Below are 25,027 nucleotides of genomic sequence, written 5' to 3'. Positions count from 1 at the left end.
ATTTCTCCTAACATACATGACAAATGGCAAAAAATGGCAGAGACAATATACATAAAGTAGACAAAGGAGGAAGAAGTAACTGACAGTGATCAAGACAAAGTACATTAATGACAGTGACGAAATAGAACATAAAAATAGAAGGAAATTGAATAAATGGAAAGCCACAGACAAAATATGCCGAGTATAAGAAAAAAGGTTAAAGGGTACTCCGCCCCTAGACATCTTATCCCCTATCCAAAGGATAAGGGATAAGATGTCAGATCGCCAGGGTCCTGCCATTGGGGACCCCCGCAATATAGCAAGGAGCAACCACCTGTAACTGCTTCTGGAAGCGCTGGAGGTTCTCTGGCTAATTCCTCACGACTACAGGGCCGGAGTATCGTGACGTCACGACTCCGTCCCGTGTGACATCACACCCCACCCCCTCAATGCAAGTCTATGGGAGGGGGCGTGGCGACCGTCATGCCTCCTTCCATAGACTTGCATTGAGGGTGCGGGGCGTGATGTCACATGGGGCGGAGTCGTGATGTCACGATCTTCCATCCCCGTGGTCGGGAGGAATTAGCCAGAGAACCTCCAGCGCTTCCAGAAGCAGTTACAGGTGGGTGCTGCTTGCTATAGTGCGGGGGTCCCCAGCGGCGAGACCCCAGCAATCGGACATCTTATCCCCTATCCTTTGGATAGGGGATAAGATGTCTAGGGGCGGAGTACCCCTTTCAGGGGTTGTACAGGAATACACACACAGTTGTGTGTACTATTACACAGCTCAGCCTTGTTCACCAAACTGTAGTGTAACTGCAATAATACACTCAACCCATGAAAAAGTTTGGCGCTGATTTTGGAAAAAAGGAATCAAACTTTCTAATCCTTTAGGACTATTCACTAAGAGGTGATGAAGCCTGGCCCTTCAATAAGAAAACATAAAAAAGTTTTAAAAGATTAACATTTTCTATATGGCCTAATGTACACAATTACATTTTGTCAGCATACCAGTTCTATAGAGTCGGATGGAGCTGTAATACATGTGGCACTGTACACGACTTTATCATATGCATGATGCCTATGAAAACAAGAAGGCATATAAAAGGAAAGAAAAGAAAAAAGGTATGCGGCTTTATGGCTAAAATCTAAAGTCCTTATAGAACACATACATGCCATACTATAAATCAATAAATATACAGTCACCCCTATTATAATATCCATTGCAATATTAGTATGTGCACGGCGCATCAAAGATATTCAGCCCAGATGTACTAAAACTAGTACTGGTAGTCTAATTTTTAGTCTAGGGAAACGAAGACAATCTTCAAATACATAGGATTTATGGAAGTGTATGAGGCTGATTGATAAAATCGGATATATCTGAAGACTGTTTAGCCTGAGTTTAGACCAATGATTAGCTGGCTTACTTCAAACCAGAATTGCATGTGGCAAAAAGGTTGCATTTTTGGTGCATAAAGGCCATGCACCCTGTTTATACTAAAGCTACACTTTGTTGGGCCCAGTGTAAAAGTGTCAAAATGTGGCACAAGTCATGCAAGTTTTTGGTGCAAATTGTGCCAGAATTCCGGTGCATTCTTAGCCCTCATGTTTGATTCAAGACATGAACAATATGCAAAGTAGCTGTAGACAGCTGTTTCAGGGGTTCCAGCCCATAGTCAGTACAGAACAGGGTAAAACAGCTGTCTACAGATGGGTTACTCCCCTATGGAAAAGAATGGCTTGTAAGACTCCATATGTCACTTTGGCAGTCATCTCAAGGAGATACCCAACTCCCTTAGTCCCAAGGAATGAATAAGGAAGAACAAAGACAGGAGACAAGTCGCATGCCAAAAATAATGTAGGATGGACAAGGGCAAATGGGTGAAAGATATAAGACAAATGCAAAAAAGAGGGAAGGCATAACAAATAAAAAGGGAGGAGAACAAATCAAAGAGAGAGAGAGGGAGAATGGCCAGACTAAGAGCTGAGAAGAAGAATGGTGGAGGAGTAGATGAGGAATACAAGGTCAAGAATAATAGGGAAAAGAACAAGAAACAATGGTAAAGGACAGAGGAAGGAAAACACCATGAAGATCAAGAGGCTAGGGAAAAGATAATAGCAAAGCAGAATGAAGAAGGTAAAAGAGTTGAAGGAAGAGAATCGGAAAGCGGGGGCAGGGAGACTGGCCGACAGACTGAAGGCATAAAAGAAATAAAAGTGACTAATGGCCTGAAATTGAATTACACAGCCTGCTAATCTTTATGACTGCATGCTTTCTATGTGCTACCCTCACACTCCAAAAACTCAGCCATGAAAACTCATTGGGTGGGATTAAATCAAATGCATACCACATCGGCAGCATTAGGAAAGAAGTGTACAGTAACAGCTGAACGGTCATAGTTATTAGCCATTGCAATGGAGGCAGAGACACAGATGTGGTTATGGCATAGAAATAAAAGAAAGAAATGTGCAGAGATTTGCAGCATATTTCATCGGTGTTGTCACGGGACAGAGTACAGTAGGAGTGTAGCCAATGATAGAATAACGTTTTCAGCTGTGATGTCTGCCACCTTCAAGAGCAATGTCTTCAAGTCTACATCCACCGCCGCCTTAAAGGAAACTTCCTTTTCAGGAATAATTTACTTATATCAATAGCTGAATATCTTATATAGACACTGGATGGGGGTCCAGGGTCAGAAATTGATGGTATATACTGCAGATAGGCCATAAATGTTTATAATAGGAGTTCTCTACAAAACCTTGTGTGTCAATGTTACCTAATATTTAGCATCTATGCTTTTGTCAGTAAATAGATACACTACATCCACAGGATGTAAACCTGTCCGGACCTTTCCTGCTTTTACAGTTTGTATGCTAGAAGCCTATGGATAGGGCCGGCTCTGCCTATAGGCAAAATAGGCAGCCTGCCGCAAGACAGTTACAACCAGCATCCAAACCACTCGCTCAGCCAGAATGGGGCATGTCAAAGGGTGGAGTCAAGAGGGCGGCACAATTTGCTTTTGCCTAGGGTGGCAAAAATCCTTGAACCAGCCCTGTATATGGATAAAATGAATCATAGCTGAACTGCAGGCCATGTTGTTGCCTGAAATAAATTAAATCCATTGGCTTAGTGAACAGGATATTAGAGGTTTTTTATGTCTATGTATACAGTCATGGCCGTAAATGTTGGCACCCCTGAATTTTTCAAGAAAATGAAGTATTTCTCATAAAAAAGGATTGCAGTAACACATGTTTTGTTATGCACATGTTTATTCCCTTTGTGTGTATTGGAACTAAATCAAAAAAGGAGGAAAAAAAACAAATTGGACATAATGTCCCACCAAACTCCAAAAATGGGCTGGACAAAATTATTGGCACCCTTAACAATATTTGGTTGCACACTCTTTGAAGTTTTCCCAGAAGGATTTTGGCTTACTCAAGTTCATTTTGGCAAAATGTAGCCTTGCTTTTTTATGTCTCTGTGTCAGCAGTGGGGTCCTCCTGGGTCTCCTGCCATAGCGTTTAATTTCATTTAAATGTTGACGGATAGTTCACACTGACACTGATGCTCCCTGAGCCTGCAGGACAGCTTGAATATCTTTGGAACTTGTTTGGGGCTGCTTATTCACCATCCAGACTATCCTACGTTGACACCTTTCATAAATTTTTCTCTTCCATCCACGTCCAGGGAGATTAGCTACAGTGCCATGGGTTGCAAACTTCTTGATAATGTTGCGCACTGTGGACAAAGGCAAATCTAGATCTCTGGAGATGGACTTGTAACCTTGAGATTGTTGATATTTTTCCACCATTTTGGTTCTCAAGTCCTCAGACAGTTCTCTTCTCCTCTTTCTGTTGTCCATGCTTAGTGTGGCACATACAGACACACAATGCAAAGACTAAGTAAACTTCTCTCCTTTTTATCGGCTTTCAGGTGTGATTTTTATATTGCCCACACCTGTTACTTGCCCCCAGGTGAGTTTAAAGGAGCATCACATGCTTGAATCAATCTTATTTTTTTCGCAATTTTGAAAGAGTGCCAATAATTTTGTCCAGCCCATTTTTGGAGTTTGGTGTGACATTATGTCCAATTTGCTTTTTTTCCTCCTTTTTTGGTTTAGTTCCAATACACACAAAGGGAATAAACATGTGTACAGCAAAACATGTGTTACTGCAATCCTTTTCTGTGAGAAATACTTCATTTTCTTGAAAAATTTCAGAGGTGCCAACATTTACGGCCATGACTGTATGACAATGTTTCCATTCACTGACAGCAAACAGTGATCTTATAAATGGTGTGAAAAGTTGCTACTAAGCTACTATGTTCTAAACTACTTTAATCTGATTCTTGACATGGGGGAGTGGGGTATATCTGTACTTGGCCTTTCCTTTTATGGGGCTTATAACAAATATATGAATTTGCCTCTGCAACATGTGCAACATGGAAACCTGGTAATACAATGTATATTTTGTAATGTTATTAATTTATTGTCCTGGCCACTATATTATACTATATAATACCATTTATATAATGTAATGTAAAACTAACACATAACAGAATAGAACACAGGTCAGCGGAGATTATCTAAAAATAACATCGGTAGAAACATTACGTTCTGATGTCTGAACCGGACAATTATAGAGATGAGAGGCAATACGTAGGAGCCACAGTTGTGGATCACTTTGGTGGAAGTCCAATCTGCTGTCACCTCCGGACTAGGTTATCTTCATACTTTTTAATGTGGTAGTCCGCATGAATTCTGCACAGAAATTTGCCTGAAATGCGATCTGTGTTCCATGCATATGAAATAGGTTTCTGCAGCCCTGTTCAATAGATGCAATAGAAAATTCACAGCAGGCCACTTATTTTAGGTGGCAACACTAAAAAATAGCCCCATATCAAATCAGCAGGACATATTGATGAAGGATCAGCCTTGTAGTTGCTCAAGGAAATTATACATCAAATATTAAAAAAGGGGGTTTCCAGGATTAAAAAACACCCAAAACAACACAGCTTCTTTCTTCCAAAAACAGCGCCCCACCTGTCCTCAGTTTGTGTGTGGCATTACAACTCTGCTCAAGTCCCTTTAATGAAACCGAGCTGCTATATCACGCGCAAACTGAAATCAAGAGTGGCGTTATTTCTTGGAAAAGGGGGCTATGTTTTCTCTAATCCAGGTTAAGCCCAATAAATCACGGTGTGAACATAGTCTAAAACTTGCTAGACACTACATCAGATTAACGTCAACTAAACTTGCTTATTTTAGCACGACTGGCCAATTCTTTAAAGGGTTTCTCCTCCAGCATTGTGTCATCAGGGGAGTGTTGGGAGGCCCCATACCCATTAAAGGGTTACTCCGCTCCCCAGCGTCCGGAACATTGAGTTCCTGAACGCTGTGTGCGGGCTTCCGTCTTCACGCCCGCCCCCCTCGTGACGTCACGGCCTGTCCCCTCAATGAAAGTCTATGGGAAGGGGGCGTGACAGCCGTTACGCCCCCTCCCATACATTTGCATTGAGGGGGCGGGGCATGATGTCACGAGGGGGCGGGAGCGAACACGGAAGCCCGCACACAGCGTTCAGGAACTCAATGTTCTGAATGCTGGGTAGTGGAGTAACCCTTTAATGGGTATGGGGCCTCCCAACACTCCCCTGATGAAACAATTCTGGAGGAGAAAATGGTTGGGCATGTTGTCAACTGCTACAAACATTCATAATACATGCAGAACATTTCTACAAAAAAAAGGATGAGGACTTTTATCAGCCAATTAATAATGGACAGGTATCTTCCTATTCTCTTTATTATAGGTGTATATTATAGGAAAGAGTGCACCCGTTATAAATAATAAAAATGATAAAAAAGTCAGCTACCGTGACTCGTCTAAACAATCAACCCGCAGCCTCCTGCTTTTGTACAGTCACATGACCTGTACTATTCTTAATATTGACAGTAGCTGGCTGAACATAATACCGTCTATAGTTACAGGACGACAGTGTTGCAGAGTTTTTGGGTGACCCTCAGTCTACGCAGGAAGTGAGTAATACTCCAGACAATTAGTATCTCAACATACTCCCAAAAAAATGAGAATTCCACTTCGAGACTTGTGGCTTGGGGAGTAGTGAACTGTAAGATGATCCTGACACAGTGAAGACGTGTTCTCCAGCGTTCAGGTCACTACAGATCAAATGAAAACAATTATTTCAACTAACTGTGTTTAAAGCATTTAACAATTGCCAAGGTCAAGTGACTGCCGACTTACAAGGCCCAAGGGGCATGTTCATATGAAAACAATGCAAATAAATTATCCCGCAGACCTTTTCAGTCACTAAGTGGCCACAAAGGTCATTCTCTGTGCGGTCTGGAAACTTCTATGCAAAACCAATATAGATTATTTATCTGGCATGAAGACCATTTCGGATGTAGCCTCATGCCAACTGCCTGGCTTTAGCACGCTGGTCACCGTTATGTAATTGATGTACTGCATAATGGCTCGTACGTATGCCAGCTTGATGGATTGGTGTGGTGCCCGTATCCTGTTATGTGTCCATACTGAACCTCTGTGTTGCCTCTGCTTTTATGCCGTTTTGTCACCATTGGAGAGTATACAGTGATCCCTCTACTTACAATGGCCTCAACATACAATAGTTTCAACATACAATGGTCTTTTCTGGAAGTTAAAACCAGACTCAACATACAATGTACAGACAGTCCGGATCTGTGAAACGTGTCAATGAACTGACCAATCAGAATGGGCATTCACTGGTAAAACTCCTGTAGTACTGAAGCGTATGCACTGAATGGTGTCTGGTAGCGCCTCCTACAGTACAGGGAGGTATTACATGTTCTGTACTACTCTTTGGGCCAGGATTAGCTGCTCCTTTGGACACCAGTAGAGATGAGCGAACTTACAGTAAATCCGATTCGTCACAAACTTTTGGGCCAGGATTAGCTGCTCCTTTGGACACCAGTAGAGATGAGCGAACTTACAGTAAATCCGATTCGTCACGAACTTCTCGGCTCGGCAGTTGATGACTTATCCTGCGTAAATTAGTTCAGCCTTCAGGTAATCCGGTGGGCTGGAAAAGGTGGATACATTCCTAGGAAAGAGTCTCCTAGGACTGTATCCCCCTTTTCCAGCCCACCGGAGCACCGGAGAGCTGAACTAATTTGTGCAGGAAAAGACATCAACTGCCGAGCCGAGAAGTTCGTGACGAATCAAATTTACTGTAAGTTCGCTCATCTCTAGACACCAGGTGAGGGCGGCTCCATGTTACTTTTTTTAGGACACTGTGTACTGTATAGGACCCCGAAGAAGCTCCTGTCCTCTACATAGACCAGTGCTTCCCAAGCAGGGTGCCCCAAGCTGTTGCAAAACTACAATTCCCAGCATGCCCGGACAGCCAACGGCTGTCCGGGCATGCTGGGAGTTGTAGTTTTGCAACAGCTGGAGGCTCCCTGCTTGGGAAACACTGACATAAACAATGATTACAGCTCCCAGAAGATCTTTCTTACTTTTATATGTAAGGATTTGCTTTATCTGTATTCGTTATCTACTTATTTTTCTTTAATTCTCACTTTTTCCTATTTTTGGATGACATTTTGGTGCCTTTAGTACCATTTACCTGGTTTCCATAGAGTTCTGGTCTCAACATACAATGGTCGTCCCAGAACCAATTAATATTGTAACTTGAGGAACCACTGTATACCGAAACCCCATAGAGTGTTCGCAGGTTCCATACTCTGGATTCCTAGAGCTGTGTTTCCCAACCAGGGAGCCTCCAGCTGTTGGAAAACAACAACGCCCAGTGTTTTGCAACAGCTGGAAGCATACTGTTTGGAAAACACTGCCCTAGGGCGCCACCATACAAGGTCTGAGCAAGAGTAAGTGTCACGCACACAAGCATTACAGGCATTTGGTGTGGCTATTCTATACCGAATTGCACACTGAACTTTCTCAGAGGACGACAGTACCTGAAAGTTTACATTTTCACCTTCACAAAGCAGAAATGTCCTGCTCAGAAAGTGACCCGCGGTGTGAATTTTTCAATCCCAGGCATACCAATGTTACGCTATGGCAAAATTTCCCGTTGCCTTCTAAGGGGAAGTCAAAATCCACTGCAAATACATCTAGTGCGCATGTAACATGAGAAGGCAAAACTTTAGAGCAGTGGTCTTCAAACTGTGGCCCTCCAGATGTGGCAAAACTACAATTCCCAGCATGCCCGGACAGCTGTTGGCTGTCCGGGCATGCTGGGAGTTGTAGTTTTGCCACATCTGGAGGGCCACAGTTTGAAGACCGCTACTTTAAAGGATTAAATATTTAAAAAAAATATTTTTAAAAGGTTGCCTGGCGTTGGACCTCTCTCTCTCTAATATATATATACGGTGTGTATATATATTTTTTTATATTTTCAGAATAAGATTTAAAGGGTAGCTCCCACCATCCTATATATTTTTTTTTTGCTAGCCCGTTCCCCCCCCTCCCCGCTACGGCACTAGCCTGTTCCCTCATTACACTTGCAGTTACTGCAGAGTCCGGCAGCGGGCGTGCAGGGACAGCGGTGGCAACGAGGCGGCGGCGGCAATGTGCGGGAGGAGTGGCCTCCCAGCCAGTGGCCGGGGAGGCAATGTGCTCGCTCCCACCTGTCTGATTGACAGGCAGGGAGCGAGTGCAGCCTAACTGAAAAAGGACTGATTTCCAGGCCAAAATCAGTCCTTTTTCAGTGGCCGGTTTTTTAATGTAAATTAAACCTTTTTAATGAAAAAAATAAAAAATAAAAGTATGTTAGAGATATGTTGTAGTACATAAGTACTACAACATATCAAAAAATAAAGTTGGTGACAGTGCCCATTAAAAAAAAAAAAAAAAAATCAACTATACTCACCTGCCTGATCGCTAATCTCTAATCTCTAGTGACTCAAGCTGTTTGAAACTCTGGCACATCTTGCACTGTGTGCTCAGTCTACACCACCTCTGAGGTAGTGTAGTTAAAGGGGTTATCCAGAAAAAAACTTTTTTTTATATATATATATATATATATATATATATATATATCAACTGGCTCCAGAAAGTTAAACAGATTTGTAAATTACTTCTATTAAAAACTATTAATCCTTTCAGTACTTATGAGCTGCTGAAGTTGAGTTGTTCTTTTCTGTCTAAGTGCTCTCTGATGACACGTGTCTCGGGAACTGTCCAGAGTAGAAGCAAATCCCCATAGCAAACCTCTTCTACTGTGCAGTTCCCGAGACAAGCAGAGATGTCAGCAGAGAGCACTGTTGCCAGACAGAAAAGAACAACTCAACTTCAGCAGCTAATAATTATTGGAAGGATTAAGATTTTTTATTAGACGTAATTTACAAATCTGTTTAACTTTCTGGAGCCAGTTGATATACTGTATATATAAAAAAAAGTTTTTCCATGGTATACCCCCATAAGGACTGGGTTGTTTTTTTATTTTGTTTTTTTCTTTAAATTTGGTGCAATTTAAGCCACAATCCCCCTTGTCCACCCCTTTTTAGGAAGCCACAATCCTTTTGAAAAAAAATTGGCACAAATTGTGCAAACAAGGCAAAATTCCTTTAAAAATGTGTGCTGCGACGCTTTTTTCAACAAATCTCAGGTGTTCTAGAACTGTGTGTTTACTACTTGTATATGAAACAAGTGTAAAGCTATATGCACACCACAGAGACATTTGCACTGTACACAGAGTCCTCATGGCTCCGAATTACAGAGTTATAAGCACTCCTTATGTGTTGCCACCAGACAGTTCCATATTGCAGAGGTATATAGAAAGCCTTATCAATGGAGCATGCCACTTTTTGAAATCAGAGACACACAGAGATACAACTTGGCTCCATAATGTATCTTTGGGTTGCTGCATTATGGATCCACACAACATAATGGTTATACAGAGCAGTAACAGCCATGTGCATGTGTCTTCAGCAGAAGTTCTCTTTACTTCCTTCACTCAAACACTTCATATTTTACTCCACATGTAAATGGACTGCAAGGGAAGGAAACGTTACACAAGGCAGCAGATACCATGGAAGATGGCTGCCATATGCAGTCTACTGGTCTCTGTTACTGGGATGCAGATGTGGTCTTCACTGGGATTGTATTTTCTTTTGTGGCTCGCCTCAATGGACTTTGTCATTCCTTTCCCCCTAATAGAGGTTGGGAGGCATGTGGTGTATGAAACGCTCTGAAAAAGCCTTGCCTGAGTGCCACTGGATAAGGCGCTTTGAAACGCCACATGGAGTGGAGACCTCTGCTATAAAAAGAATAGTCTTAGCTGTCTGTGGGTAGAAGGCCATACATATTTTATAACTTAGCTTTAAAGCTAATATTGTTTAGACCAAACAAGAATACAGGCCCATGAGAGGTGGGTGTCCCCATGGCCAGACCTCACTAAGGCTGCATTCACATCTCAGTTTTACACTACGGGTGCCGGATCCGGCTGGGGGAGGGGCAAACCGTGCGCTCCCGTACCCCAGCCGGACCAGCGCTGAACTCCATTCACTTTAATGAGCCGACCGGAGTGAAACGTTGACTCCGGTCGGCTTATTTTTGACCTGTATCCAGTTTTGTGACCGGACCTAAAACCGTAGTATACTACGGTTTTAGGTCCAGTCACAAAACTGGATACGGGTCAAAAATTAGCCGACCGGAGTCACCATTTGACTCCGGTCGGCTCATTAAAGTGAATGGAGTTCAGCGCTGGTCCAGCTGGGGTACGGGAGCGCACGGTTTGCCCCTCCCCCAGCTGTATCCGGCACCCGTAGTGTAAAACAGAGATGTGAATGCAGCCTAAGGTTGGGTAAATGACTGGTCAGCCAGACACGAGCTGGAATCAATGGATCTGGCAACACCTACACTGCCCTATAGGCTGAAATGAGGAATGGAGTCAGTCCTCTGGACCATCTGCCATGCAGTGTTTGACCTGGAGTGACCACGCTAAATAGCAACTATCACCGGATACATGTGAACTGATCCATATCTTATTTGCATATCATAAACATAATACATTCAGAAGAAAACCCTTTAAGTAACCTGTACAGATAAGTTCTCAAAAAACTAAAATCAACAACAAAAAGATTAAATTAATTAATTAATAAAATAGTATTTTGACAGAGTATCTTGCCAGGAGGCAGTTGACAAGTGTAATTGCTCAAGTTAAAGGGGTACTCCGGTGAAAACCTTTTTTCTTTTAAATCAACTGGTGGCAGAAAGTTAAACATATTTGTAAATTGCTTCTATTAAAAAATCTTAATCCTTCCAGTACTTATTAGCTGCTGAATGCTACAGAGGAAATTCTTTTCTTTTTGGAACACTGATGACATCACGAGCACAGTGCTTTCTGCTGACATCTCTGTCCATTTTAGCAACCATGCATAGCAGATTTATGCTAAGGGCAGCATGGTGGCTCAGTGGTTAGCACTGCTGCCTTGCAGTGCTGGGGACTTGGGTTCAAATCCCACTAAGGACAACAATAAATAAAGCGTTATTATTATTATAATAATGTCAGCAGAGAGAACTGTGGTCGTGATGTCATCAGAGAGCATTCCAAAAAGAAAAGAATTTCCTCTGTAGTATTCAGCAGCTAATAAGTACAGGAAGGATTAAGATTTTTTAATAGAAGTAATTTACAAATATGTTTAACTTTCTGCCACCAGTTGATTTAAAAGAAAAAAGGTTTTCACCGGAGTACCCCTTTAAGCAAGTTATCCTTTAACTACATTTTACATACACAATTTTATTGTTTTACGCAGTTCATCTTCGACCTCTTTTCTATTTGAATTTTAGCCATCCATAAATCGGCGCACCGTTGTGACACCTGCCCCATGATTTTCTTTTGTTGGTGTCTTTTATAGTGCGAGCATGAAAGGAAATAGAACTGATACCTCCTTCTTGTAATTCAGCTTTAATTGTAAATTCATCAGTGTTGTTAGAGGCCGGGCACAGATAGAGTCAAGTGCTTACATTTAATTAGGAGACAATAAGTGCAATGGCCACGTGGAGGTTAATGGGGGTCACCGGGCAGCGACAGATCCTTACCTAACCAGTCATTAAACTTCTTAACCTCGGAAGGCAGCCCCAGCTCTGTGAAATCGCCTGTGTGCAGAAGGATGTCCCCGTATGGCATCTGGATACCATCTGTCCTGGAGTGTGTGTCAGAGACGCAGACAAAACGCGTGTGGCCGGCTGGTTTGGGAGTGTCATAAGGGATGGGGTCTACCCTGGAGCAGAGATAATTAAATGAGTGTTAGAACTTGGAGACAACAGCGGAACAAATAGAGCAGCTGAAAAGGCAGAAAGCAAAGATCAAATGGAAACCTCAACAGGCACATTCCCAGTAATAGGTTCATGCAGAATGAAATGTATTATTTAACCCCAGCAAACTAAATAGAATATGGAACGTTAACAACATACAATAGCAGTTTTCCGAAACCAAGAGAAATTCTACATATCTTGTCATATAGTTAAAAAAAAAAATAGAACAAATTACTTATACTGTATACATTTATAATTAAGTGATTGAATAATGAGGTGATATAACTTAAAAAGCTTTAAAAAAAAAACAAATATAATAAATAATATAAAATTAATATAATCGTAATATCATTTTACATTGATCACCATAACAATTTTACCTTTTCTTTCTCAATAAACCCCCTCTAATGCCCCATTCACATCAAGACTTAGGGCTAAGTCGCCAGTATACATTAGAATACCTGCAAAGGAGTATTTTCACGTAAACCAAGGTGTACCCATGGAGATTGATATACCAAACAGATTTGGTCTGTTTCCTGAACATGTACATTTTATTTCAAGGGCTTAAAGGGGTACTTCTCTGCCCCAGCGTTTGGAACATTTTGTTCCAAACGCTGAGTGGGGGCTGTGGGAGTCGTGATGTCACGGCCAAGCCCCTCATGACGTCACGCCTCCTCAATGCAAGTCTATGGGAGGGGGCGTGGCTCTGCCATGCCCCCTCCCATAGACTTGCATTGAGGAGGCGTGTCGTGACATCACGAGGGGTGTTGTCGTGACGTCAAGAACGCTGTGGCAGTGGAGTACCTCTTTTTTTCTAAATAAACTGGTGCCAGAAAGTTAAAGGAGAACTCCAGAATATAAAAATTGTCCCCCATACTGCCGGCAGTAAAAAAATAAAGATGTACATAACTTCCTCCACTCCCCCGGGGCCTCCGGTAACCGGCTACGGCCTCCGCCACGATCCTCTTCCTGGTTGCCGGTGTTTGGAGAATCATACTGCGCTCAGCCAATCACCAGCTGCAGTAAAGTCCCGACTCGGCCGGCGATAGGCTGAACGGCAGTGTGAGAGCGCTTCAGGACACAAAATCCTTCGCTACACCAGCACCTACTGCCGGGGCCGAAAACATCACACTGACACTCAGCCTATAGCTATGAGTAAGGATCAATAGATCGGAAATGCGTCAGCTATTGCTTGGGACCTCTCTCTTTTTCTACATGTGCAATATTTTTTTTTTTTTTACATGTCCATGTTTGTCTGCCACCTGAAGGTTTTTTAATATGGAAGATTCCTGAATAAAAGTCAAGTTTTATGCTTCTACTTGCTGGCCTTTTTTGCATTGTTCTTTAGATTTGTAAATTACTTCTATTAAAAAATCTTAATCCTTCCTGTACTTATTAGCTGCTGAATACTACAGAGGAAATTCTTTTCCGTTTGAAACACAGAGCTGTCTGCTGACATCACGAGCACAGTGCTCTCTGCTGACATCTCTGTCCATTTTAGGAACTGTCCAGAGTAAAAGGAAATCCCCATAGCAAACATATGCTGTTCTGGACAGTTCCTAAAATGGACAGAGATGTCAGCAGAGAGCACTGTGGTCGTGATGTCAGCAGACAGTTCTGTGTTTCAAAAAGAAAAGAATTTCTGCTGTAGTATTCAGCAGCTAATAAGTACAGGAAGGATTAAGATTTTTTAATAGAAGTAATTTACAAATCTGTTTAACTTTCTGGCACCAGTTGATTTAAAAAAAAAAAGTTTTTCACCGGAGTACCCCTTGAAGCTGCCCTGGTCAAATAAAAGCTGAGCTGTGAAAGGTTGATATGGCAACAAAGACTTTTTTTCTTTCCTTTTTGGTTAATCTGCCCCCAATATGCTTCAGGCCCAAATAGCATTCACCACGTTTTCAAAGGATTTAAGTAATAGATTGGACTTTTTTCTTTTCTCCTTTTAGACACTTTTGACGAATCTGCCCCAATGTGTTTCAGCTCCTTATTTTCAGTATACATTCATGTCAGTATACATTCATGTTAACACACAGATTCAACCCTGCCCTAATTTAGTCATGCTTAAAGGGGTACTCCACAGGATAGGGGATAAGATGTCTGATGGTGATGGGTCCAGCTGCTAGGGACCCCTGTGATCTCCCTGCCGCACCCAGTGTTCGTTTAGAGTGTCTGGTGCAGTGCTGGAGGCTCGTGAAGTCCCAGCTGTGCCCCGCTCATGATATCATGGCCACGTCCCCTCAATGTAAGTCTATGGGAGGAGGTGTGATGGCAGTCATGCCCCCTACCATAGACTTGCATTGAGGGGGCGAGCCTCCGCCTCGCATCGCCAGTCATCCGGCACGGAGCGAAGTTGGTTCCGTGCACCCGATGTCTGTGGTGCCGCAGCCGAGATTGCGGGGGTCCCCCGTGATCAGAATTTTATCCCCTATCCTTTGGATAAGATGTCTAGGGGCGGAGTACCCCTTTAAACAGTGAATAGGTTTATAATAATGTAGTCATTCCATCTGTATTAAACAATCTGGACTCAAGACTGACACATTTTACTACTTACACTATAGCACATTTTTCAACACAGGAAAAAAAGTTTGTGCTGCTCGGATTGGACAGTCTACCCTAGACATGTAGTTGTCTAAATCTGATCAAGAGAATTGGTTATATATTAATATCACTGGGCAGACCCCTGGATTCATATTTAGTAGTCCAGTAGTCCAAGGGACATACAACAAAACAAATTTTGACATGTACCCTCCTGCAATTTTAACTATAGTACCATTTTCTTAGGTTTCTATGAAGGGTTGGTAACTAGGTGTTGCATCTTTCTTTTCATGCATTCAGTAGCAAGTGGTACTAAATTTATGGTGTTTGATGCAGTCAATAAAACATTATACAGAATTTTTCATGATTAAACATGGGTAGTTTTCTCCAGACACAGTGCCACACATATCCATGGGTTAAGTCTGGTAATACAGCTTGAATTGATTGAATGCTGAGTGGGACTAAGCTACACTACTCCATACAAACTATACACAATTGTGGCACTGCACCAACCATGTCATTTCAATCTTGGACAGCTATTTTTGCATCACCTTCTGTGAGGCTAACTTCACATCTGCAATCGGGAGCTCCGTCACAGATGCAAAAGTACTGACCAGGATGGGCTGTTACACAACTAGTTAGCAACAAGTCCCATTGACTTTAAATGGGGTCTGTCAGGTTCCCATCTGGTGTCCGATGTTTTGTAGGAGTTGAATGAAGAGAGAAAAAAAACAAAAAACAAAACCAGACCAGAAGAATTTTTTTCTCCACTCAACTCAGTCTTTGGAACGGATTCTGCGAACAGAGCTCCGAACTGAGAGATCAATGAGCCCCAAGCAGAAACTAGTATATTACATACAGGACCAGTCAAGAAGTCATGTCCTTTGAGCAAAAGAGAGATGCAGTATACAGCAGCCCCATTGTGGGGGCCTACAGTTATGGCTTGTTGAGAATGAGGGTCCTACCAAGGGGAGCTCTATTCTGACTACTGGGAGCACAACCTCAAGTTATGTATAAAACATTCCCCAGTTAAAGTCTGGCCCCAGGCCAACAGCTCTCCATGCTTGTGTGGGTTTCCTCCTGGTACTCCGGTTTCCTCCCACACTTCTAACATGCAGGTTTAAACTGTGAGCCCCAATGGGGACAGAGATCAATTCAAAGGGGTACTCTGCCCCTAGACATCTCAAGATGTCTGATTGCAGGGGTCTCGGCTGTGGCACCCCAGACATCCGGTGCACGTAGCAAACTTCACGCTGTGCTTGATGACTGGTGATGCGGGGCGGGGGCTCGTGCTGTCGTGGTCACGGCCCGCTAATGACGTTACGGCCATGCCCCCTCAATGCAAGTCTATGGGAGGGGGTGTGGCTGTGACGTCGCGAGCAGGGTGCAGCCATGACGTAACGAGCCTCCGGCGCTGCACCCGACGCTCTAAACGAACGCCAGGTGCAGCAGGGAGATTGCGGGGAGTCCCCAGCAGCAGGACCCCATGCGATCAGACAACTTATCCCCTATCCTTTGGATTCCTGTGGAATCTGTGAGTGCTATATAAAAGAGTTATTATTATTATGATTGTTGTAGTAGTAGACTCCTGGGCCTTTCCACCATTTGGCCAGGCCTTTGTAAATGCACAATACTCCATCTAATCTAGTTGGTCTCCTTTTTTTTAGGATTTGGCACAGTCCAAGTTTGCTAGGGAGCGTCTCATAGAATACTGTAGCAATAAAACAATTTTCACTGGTGTTATCATGCATTATATTAAAACCCTACATGAGAAAAGAAAGCAAAGCAATCTACATGTATTAGAGTTTTGGAAATGCACATTCACGCTTTGTGCTCGCAGAAAGCTAGTGCGACTTCATTAAACAATTTTTAATCTTCTGCATCCGTCTATTGTATCTGTTATTGTGCAAGACTCAGTTTAACTCAGTGCTAGGGAAGCCAGTGGTTACAGAACACAGAAGCATGGATCAGATTTCATTGCGGGAACCAAACATCTGTACTGAGATCTGTCACAAACACATGAGGTTATTCTGGTGGAAGCTGTTCATGAAATGTGCCTTACTATAAATCCAATACAAATAATGTAGAAAAATGGATCTAATCTGAAAGATTTATAGGAAAGTACTGTGTGCTGAACGTATTTACTTATAAAACTGTTGAAAAATGATGGAGGAAGAAAATTCCATAGCTGAATGGCATAATCCGCTATTATCTATATTGGACAACCATGCAACCATGAGAAAGCCAACAGTAGAGCCAACAGGTGAAGAAGTGGCACAATGCCTTGCTACCTCCGATGCCACTTTTTTTTCTCTAGAGGCCACAAGGGTTCTGTCATAGATGGCATATTCTAGAAATATGCCACCAAAGTCCATCTTGACACAACTCCTTGAGCTCCCACTCTGGAAGAAGTGCATGTATCACTACATAGCTTGTCATATATGCCCTTCAGGAGCCCAAAATGGTCTCTAGATCGGACCACATGTCTGTTTTTTACAAATCATCTACATATCAGACGCTTTTTATGGCTCTTGGTGTAATATCACGTTGATAAAATAGGCCGTAGGGGCCAAACTGTATTGTGGTATCAAGCCATTATTTACTTATTGTTGATCAACTAATTGAATTGCTGTGCATTGTATAATGTGAATTCATTATTCTTTATGGTTCTGGAGTTCAAGTAATATAAATATGTGCAATCAAACTTTAAAGAGCAGCTGTTATAATAAGTAATATGCGGTTATTCTTCTTACTTTGATATTCCACCATTAAACAGCACCCCGAAATTATCCCAAGTGCAGGATCATACTGACTTTAATTGGGCCCAATATGGGTGATAATGCTGTAGGCTGCTTATTTATCTTCATAGGGTCGAGCAACCTGTAAGCTCGGTGTATATTTTTAGATGTTTCAGATATTTTTCCTTCACCAAGAAAATGTGTTGCCTAGATTTTATTTTACTGGTTTGAGTCAGATACTGAAACAAGTTCTTTTTTCTAATCTGATTATATTTTCTCATATATCTGTTGCCATTTTTTTAAATTAATTTTGGCATATCTTTATAGGGGCAGCTATCTTGCCTGAGCTGCTTTAACAGCCTTTAGCGATATGCTTTACAGCAAGCCACATGGGCATAGGCAACAATAGACAGGATCTCTCCCATTGCCATGAATGGGAAAGCTTTCTGGGTATGCTCCGTGATCTTTGCAGATGTTATTTTGCAGGTAACAAGAGGCTGAGCTGTGAACATTATCTATTATTTATCTATCTACTGGTGTAAGCTTTTGTGTTACTTTGTTTTGATGTCTTTAATAAGGAGGACACTACTGGAAAGTGATCTTTACAGAACAGGAGGTCTTAGCTTAATATTAGGCCTAGTGGCCAGACTGAGCACTGTAAGATTATTTTATAATATTCATAGTAAAAGGAGAAATTTGAAAACAATGTAGCAATGGGTCATTTTCTGTGACACATTCCCTTTGAGGAGAATGGAGAAAAGAGGGAATGAGGAGAAATGGGGATGATGCTACACTTTGGTTGTGGTTAATTTATTTAGGCTGTTTTTCATATTCTGTATCTTAAAGGGTTTGTCTGGTTTAGGAATAAAAATTTGAAAGGTCATGCCAAATTAATACTGAGGAGAACCTCTTCTTTTTTCAATCACCTGGAGCTACAATAAGCATCTCTCATTTTCTGGAATATTCAATACATCCAAGAATTAATATAGAAAGCCTGACGATTTCATTGGGTGCCATGTTATGCCTTGTTTACCCTGCAGGGGCACTACAGGGAACTTTAACAACTGCACTGTGACATGTTTGGAAAAGCTGATTTTAGTGTACCCTGCAAACAAAGTAGTATTTCCTAAAGTGGACAGCATAAAGTATAAATTTCCTTAGAAATAATCTGAATTACAAATGATTCTGTATACAAGGCTTACTTTACAGACTGAGGCCACCAGCAAAGACCACTTGAGTAACCTCAGCGATTGAGAGGGAAATGTACACATCTATCAGCCATCGCAGAAACCATCACTTACATTTACTACTTGTGTACAATTAGAAAGAAACCCTTTACACATGTACAGGAGCTGGTCGGTCAGAGATAAGTATGGTTACTGCGACTCTTTAGGTCCAAAAGCAATCAATATAAATATCCCTGACTGATCAATAGTTCAGAGCTAAGGATGAAATACCCGTTACATTTCATTACACGGAAAACACTAATGTGAGGCATGTTTGTGCACTAATGGAATTATTTCCCAACAGAGCCCTTTACAGTAGACTATAGGGCCTAAAATGATATATTAATATATATTAATATATATTATATATTCCTATATATTATTATCCACTGTTTGCCATGAACATTTGGGTGTAGTAAACAAATAGACAACTGCATTTATAAGGTTTCTAAAAGGGTATTTCCACCTTCAGAAAATACTTCATATAAAAAATATTTAACAAAAGGTACACTTTAATGTAGATAATACCATTATAAGTATATTTGTACTGTATATTGGTTAAAAAATTTCCCTGCAGCCTCTGCCTGTGTGTCTCTGTGAGGAAAACAGTGCTCTTTGCACTGAGGACAAGTGGGGTTCTATGCACTGAGGACAAGCAGGGCTCTGTACACTTAGGACAAGCAGGGCTCTGTACACTGAGGACAAGCAAGGCTCTGTGCAGTGAGGACAAGCAGGGCTCTGTGCACTGAGGACAAGCAGGGCTCTGTACACTGAGGACAAGCAGGGCTCTGTACACTGAGGACAAGCAGGGCTCTGTACACTGAGGACAAGCAGGGCTCTGTACACTGAGGACAAGCAGGGCTCTGTACACTGAGGACAAGCAGGGCTCTGTACACTGAGGACAAGCAGGGCTCTGTGCACTGAGAACAAGCAGGGCTCTGTACACTGAGGACAAGCAGGGCTCTGTACACTGAGGACAAGCAGGGCTCTGTACACTGAGGACAAGCAGGGCTCTGTACACTGAGGACAAGCAGGGCTCTGTACACTGAGGACAAGCAGGGCTCTGTACACTGAGGACAAGCAGGGCTCTGTACACTGAGGACAAGCAGGGCTCTGTACACTGAAGACAAGCAGGGCTCTGTACACTGAAGACAAGCAGGGCTCTGTACACTGAAGACAAGCAGGGCTCTGTACACTGAGGACAAGCAGGGCTCTGTACACTGAGGACAAGCAGGGCTCTGTACACTGAGGACAAGCAGGGCTCTGTACACTGAGGACAAGCAGGGCTCTGTACACTGAGGACAAGCAGGGCTCTGTACACTGAGAACAAGCAGGGCTCTGTACACTGAGGACAAGCAGGGCTCTGTACACTGAGGACAAGCAGGGCTCTGTACACTGAGGACAAGCAGGGCTCTGTACACTGAGAACAAGCAGGGCTCTGTACACTGAGAACAAGCAGGGCTCTGTACACTGAGAACAAGCAGGGCTCTGTACACTGAGAACAAGCAGGAGTTCTGTACACTGAAGACAAGCAGGGCTCTGTACACTGAGGACAAGCAGGTCCAGGTCCCCCTCTTGATACAAGCAAAATGCCTGTTCAGCTGATCAGTGGATGAGACAAGTCACTGCTGTCATCAGTATTTAGCTGAACAGGAGTTTTTTGTGTGTTGAGATGGGACTAGGAAGTAGAGGGCATTAGTGGGGTTGGTGAGTACTACATTTTTATTTCTTTATTTATATATTTTTTTATTACTTAGTGCAACTTCACTACTGTGAAGAAATAGTTAATAATTATCTAAGATTCTTTGTTGTATATTTCTCTCTGATTCCTTTGTGCTTCTATTTTACACACATTTATTTTGTATGTACAACTTTATGACCCAAACTGTACAGCAGTAATATTATATGAGATGGCCGCAATAATCACAGCTGTATGGAACTGTGCAAAAAATTGTACTTTAATATACGCTGCTGGGCCTCAAAGGTAACATAAAATCTCTGGCTTGGAGAAGACTTCCTTGTAAGATGGAATAAGAACATTCGAGAAGAGAGAATGCACAAGAAGTAGGGAGGACTGCCATAACATTTGAGAAATTCATAGCTTGTGGTCACAGCACTGCTCCTAATCTATTGGGGGAGAGAGGGGATTTATAGGGGGGCTGTATATTTCTATGGGGTTCATTATAGACCCTCAGCACAACTGACAGCAACGTATCACATTCAAGAAGCATTTTTACTATCCATAACTTCCTTCTAAAAACATTCTACAAAACCTTCAACTTCACTCATCTTGCAGGTATGATATCTGCAAACAAGCATAAGCCACTGTATATACAATAATAAATCCGCGCTGATTATATTTACCTATACGGCCATCTCTTCTATATTATGTCTGTTTATTTACACTATGAGAAAATAGGAGAGAGTCATCAGGAGAGTTTAACGCCCTGTCTAAATATATATAGGGCTCAGAAGCAAAATCTCTTCCTGGGCTTTTTATTAGAAGGGTTTCTAAAGGGCATAAGGTCACCCATAGCAATTTGGGCACAGTCAGGTTGATGCTTGACTGTGTAAACTGTTCTTCCCAGACAGGAAATACAGCAGCGCCCTAAACAATGTGCATACATAGTAGTCAATAAAGCTTGGTTTCCTCTTTGTGATATATGGGTTTGGATTTTTACCTGACCGATCCTTTGTTACTCGGATAGGAGTGGTGCCATTAGTGTCTGCTCGTTTAATGCCTATAGAAATAGTAGGCCACTGTGAATGGGTACATTAAAAGTAGTAAAGGAAAATAGCTGTTGGCCTTATGATGTATGGTCTGACTTTATTATTTTGACCATAAATACCTTAAAGGGGTACTCCGCTGTAAACATCTTATCCCCTATCCAAAGGATGGGAGATAAGATGTTAGATCGCGGGGGTACCACCGATGGGGACCCCCACGATCTCCGCTGCGGCACCCCTGTTAACTCTGTTCTGTGCCCGATAACTGGCGATGCGGCCGCCATGCCCCCTCCATGCAAGACTATGGGAGGAGGCGTGACGGCTATGTACTAGCAGTCACACCCCCTCCCATAGACATGAATGGAGGGGGCGTAGCAGCCGGCATCACCAGTCATCGGGCACAGAGCGGAGTTGACAGGGGTGCCGAGGTGGTACCCCCGTGATCTAACATCTTATCTCCTATCTTTTGCATAGGGGATAAGATGTTTACAGCGGAGTACCCCTTTAAGGTATTTATGGCCTGGAGATCGCAAGGGGCCCCAGCGGCAGGACCACTGGGATCTAACATCTTATCCCCTATGGATAGGGGATAAGATGTGAATTTTCTCAACCCTTTGTTTTCATTTTTTTCCTCCTCCCATTTTTAATAGTGAATTTTATACCTGCAGGGTAATTTAAGGGCTTGTTTTATTGGACATGCACCAACGTGTGCCCAAATAACCAAACAAACAGGTTTTTATTCATTGGACCTTTCTTTTAGGAGTGAAAAATCAAAGGGAAAAAGAAGACACCAAAACAGAGTGGTAACTTGGATGGTGAAAAGGTAGCAAAGCCAATAAATAGCTGATAACTTTATTACAAATAAAAGGAAACTTTTGTCCATGTTTGGTGCATAATATTATTAAGTAAAGTGAGGGATTTTTTTCTGCGCTCGTGGCTTATCCTTAGGATTGGCTACTACTCAGTGTGGGTCTGGCTGTCATCACTCCTGCTGCCAATGTGCTGTGGCCTCTTCACTTCCCACCAGGCACACTGGCACACATTCATTCTCATTTTAGGGAATGGGACAAGCAGCAATGCCAAGTATCGCTGCTACCTATTGTACGGCACCGTGTCTGGTAAAAAGTGAAGAGGCCGCAGTGTTTGCACAAACAAAGAAGTTACCCCTTTTAAAATACTGAGAAGACAAACCTTTACGTCTAGGCCATGAAAGGAGTTCAAATATGTGCCTATAAATGACTTTTCTGAAACTGGCCTGGTCAGTAAGTAATACAGTCATTATTACAAATGCTGGCTTCTGCTATATGTATTTGTCATTTACTAACATATGGTTATTGTTAGGTGGGTGAAATCTCCACTATCTGGTGATACGCCCTGCAGTATAAAAAAGAAAAATAAACAACCTCTCCTTATACTTAAAGTGTACCTGTCGTCAACAATTTTTTTTTTTTTATATAATGTAGATAATACTATTATATGAATATTTGTAATATTCACTGGTTAGAAAATGTGTATATTTTTGTGGAAAAAAATGCTGTCCCTGCAGCTATTGCATATGTGTCGCTATAAGGAGTCCAAATACAGTCCTGGCTTGTCAATCATCCTGATGTGTGAGCCGGGAGCATGTCACAGAGACTCACTGCACAGAGCCCTGCTTGTCCTCAGTGTACAGAACCCTGCTTGTCCTCACTCCACAGAGCCCTGCTTGTCCTCACTCCACAGAGCCCTGCTTGTCCTCACTGCACAAAGCCCTGCTTGTCTTCAGTGTACAGAGCCCTGCTTGTCCTCACTGCACAGAGCCCTGCTTGTCCTCACTGCACAGAGCCCTGCTTGTCCTCAGTGTACAGAGCCCTGCTTGTCCTCACTGCACAGAGCTCTGCTTGTCCTCAGTGTACAGAGCTCTGCTTGTCCTCAGTGTACAGAGCCCTGCTTGTCCTCACTGCACAGAGTCCTGCTTGTCCTCACTGCACAGAGCCCTGCTTGTCCTCACTGCACAGAGCCCTGCTTGTCCTCAGTGCACAAAGCCCTGCTTGTCCTCAGTGCACAAAGCCCTGCTTGTCCTCAGTGTACAGACCCCTGCTTGTCCTTAGTGTACAGAGCCCTGCCCGTCCTCAGTGTACAGACCCCTGCTTGTCCTCAGTATACAGAGCCCTACTTTTTATCACTGCAAAGAGCCCTTCTTATCCTCAGTGGACCGAGCCCTGCTCGTCCTCAGTGTGCAGAGCCCTAATTTTTATCATTGCAAAGAGCCTTGCTTGTCCTCAGTATACAGAGCCCTGCTTGTCCTCACTGCACAGAGCCCTGCTTGTCCTCAGTGTACAGAGCCCTGCTTGTCCTCACTGCACAGAGCCCTGCTTGTCCTCAGTGCACAAAGCCCTGCTTGTCCTCAGTGCACAAAGCCCTGCTTGTCCTCAGTGTACAGACCCCTGCTTGTCCTTAGTGTACAGAGCCCTGCCCGTCCTCAGTGTACAGAGCCCTGCTTGTCCTCAGTATACAGAGCCCTACTTTTTATCACTGCAAAGAGCCCTTCTTATCCTCAGTGGACCGAGCCCTGCTCGTCCTCAGTGTGCAGAGCCCTAATTTTTATCATTGCAAAGAGCCTTGCTTGTCCTCAGTATACAGAGCCCTGCTTGTCCTCAGTGCACAGAGACCTGCTTGTCCTCAGTGTACAGAGTGCTGCTTGTCCTCAGTGTACAGAGCGCTGCTTTTCCTCAGTGTACAGAGGCCCGCTTGTCCTCAGTGTACAGAGCCCTGCTTGTCCTCAGTGTACAGAGCCCTGCTTGTCCTCAGTGTACAGAGCCCTGCTTGTCCTCAGTGTACAGAGCCCTGCTTGTCCTCAGTGTACAGAGCCCTGCTTGTCCTCAGTGTACAGAGCCCTGCTTGTCCTCAGTGTACAGAGCCCTACTTTTTATCACTGCAAAGAGCCCTTCTTATCCTCAGTGGACAGAGCCCTGCTCGTCCTCAGTGTGCAGAGCCCTACTTTTTATCATTGCAAAGAGCCTTGCTTGTCCTCAGTATACAGAGCCCTGCTTGTCCTCAGTGCACAGAGCCCTGCTTTTCCTCAGTGCACAGAGCCCTGCTTGTCCTCAGTGCACAGAGCCCTGCTTGTCCTCAGTGCACAGAGTCCTGCTTTTCCAACCACACTTCCTGTATTTGGACTCATCATGGAGACACATTAGGAAAAAGTAGCAGCGACAAAAATATACACATTTTTAACCAATGTAGATTACAAATATACATATAATGGTATTGTCTACATTATATAAAAAGTTTTTATTAATTACAGGTACTCTTTAAAAACATTTCTCTCCATTAACAAGCACAGTAATGGGCATAATGCTTGCCCTGCTATTGGAATTTCGTCAATCTACAGGACACCTGTTAAGTGTCATAAACCTCACTCTTTCAGGAGACCTGTGCCAATACATACAGGACATGGATGTGTTCTCTGGCAGGGTACAACAATTTAGCTGTAATTTCAGATTTACATTTCTGACAGTACATGTGCTGCAGTGCATTGCAGATCCCAGTGAAAAGCAACAG

The 25,027-nt window shown here is 42.9% G+C and overlaps 1 protein-coding gene across 4 annotated transcripts in view; it reads right to left on the bottom strand.

Annotated features, from left to right (window-relative positions):
- Positions 1-25,027, bottom strand: part of MPPED2 (metallophosphoesterase domain containing 2) — a 207,979-nt gene that overhangs the window by 127,853 nt on the left and 55,099 nt on the right. For all 4 annotated transcript variants that reach the window (XM_056526668.1, XM_056526667.1, XM_056526666.1 and 1 more), the window contains one exon: positions 12,040-12,221. In XM_056526668.1, coding sequence (XP_056382643.1) covers positions 12,040-12,221 — 182 coding nt within the window. The remainder of the gene's footprint in view (positions 1-12,039; positions 12,222-25,027) is intronic.

This window comes from Hyla sarda, chromosome 6 (assembly GCF_029499605.1).
Source record: "Hyla sarda isolate aHylSar1 chromosome 6, aHylSar1.hap1, whole genome shotgun sequence".
Classification (NCBI taxonomy): Eukaryota; Metazoa; Chordata; class Amphibia; order Anura; family Hylidae; genus Hyla; species Hyla sarda.
This window is presented reverse-complemented; position numbering and strand designations above follow the sequence as displayed.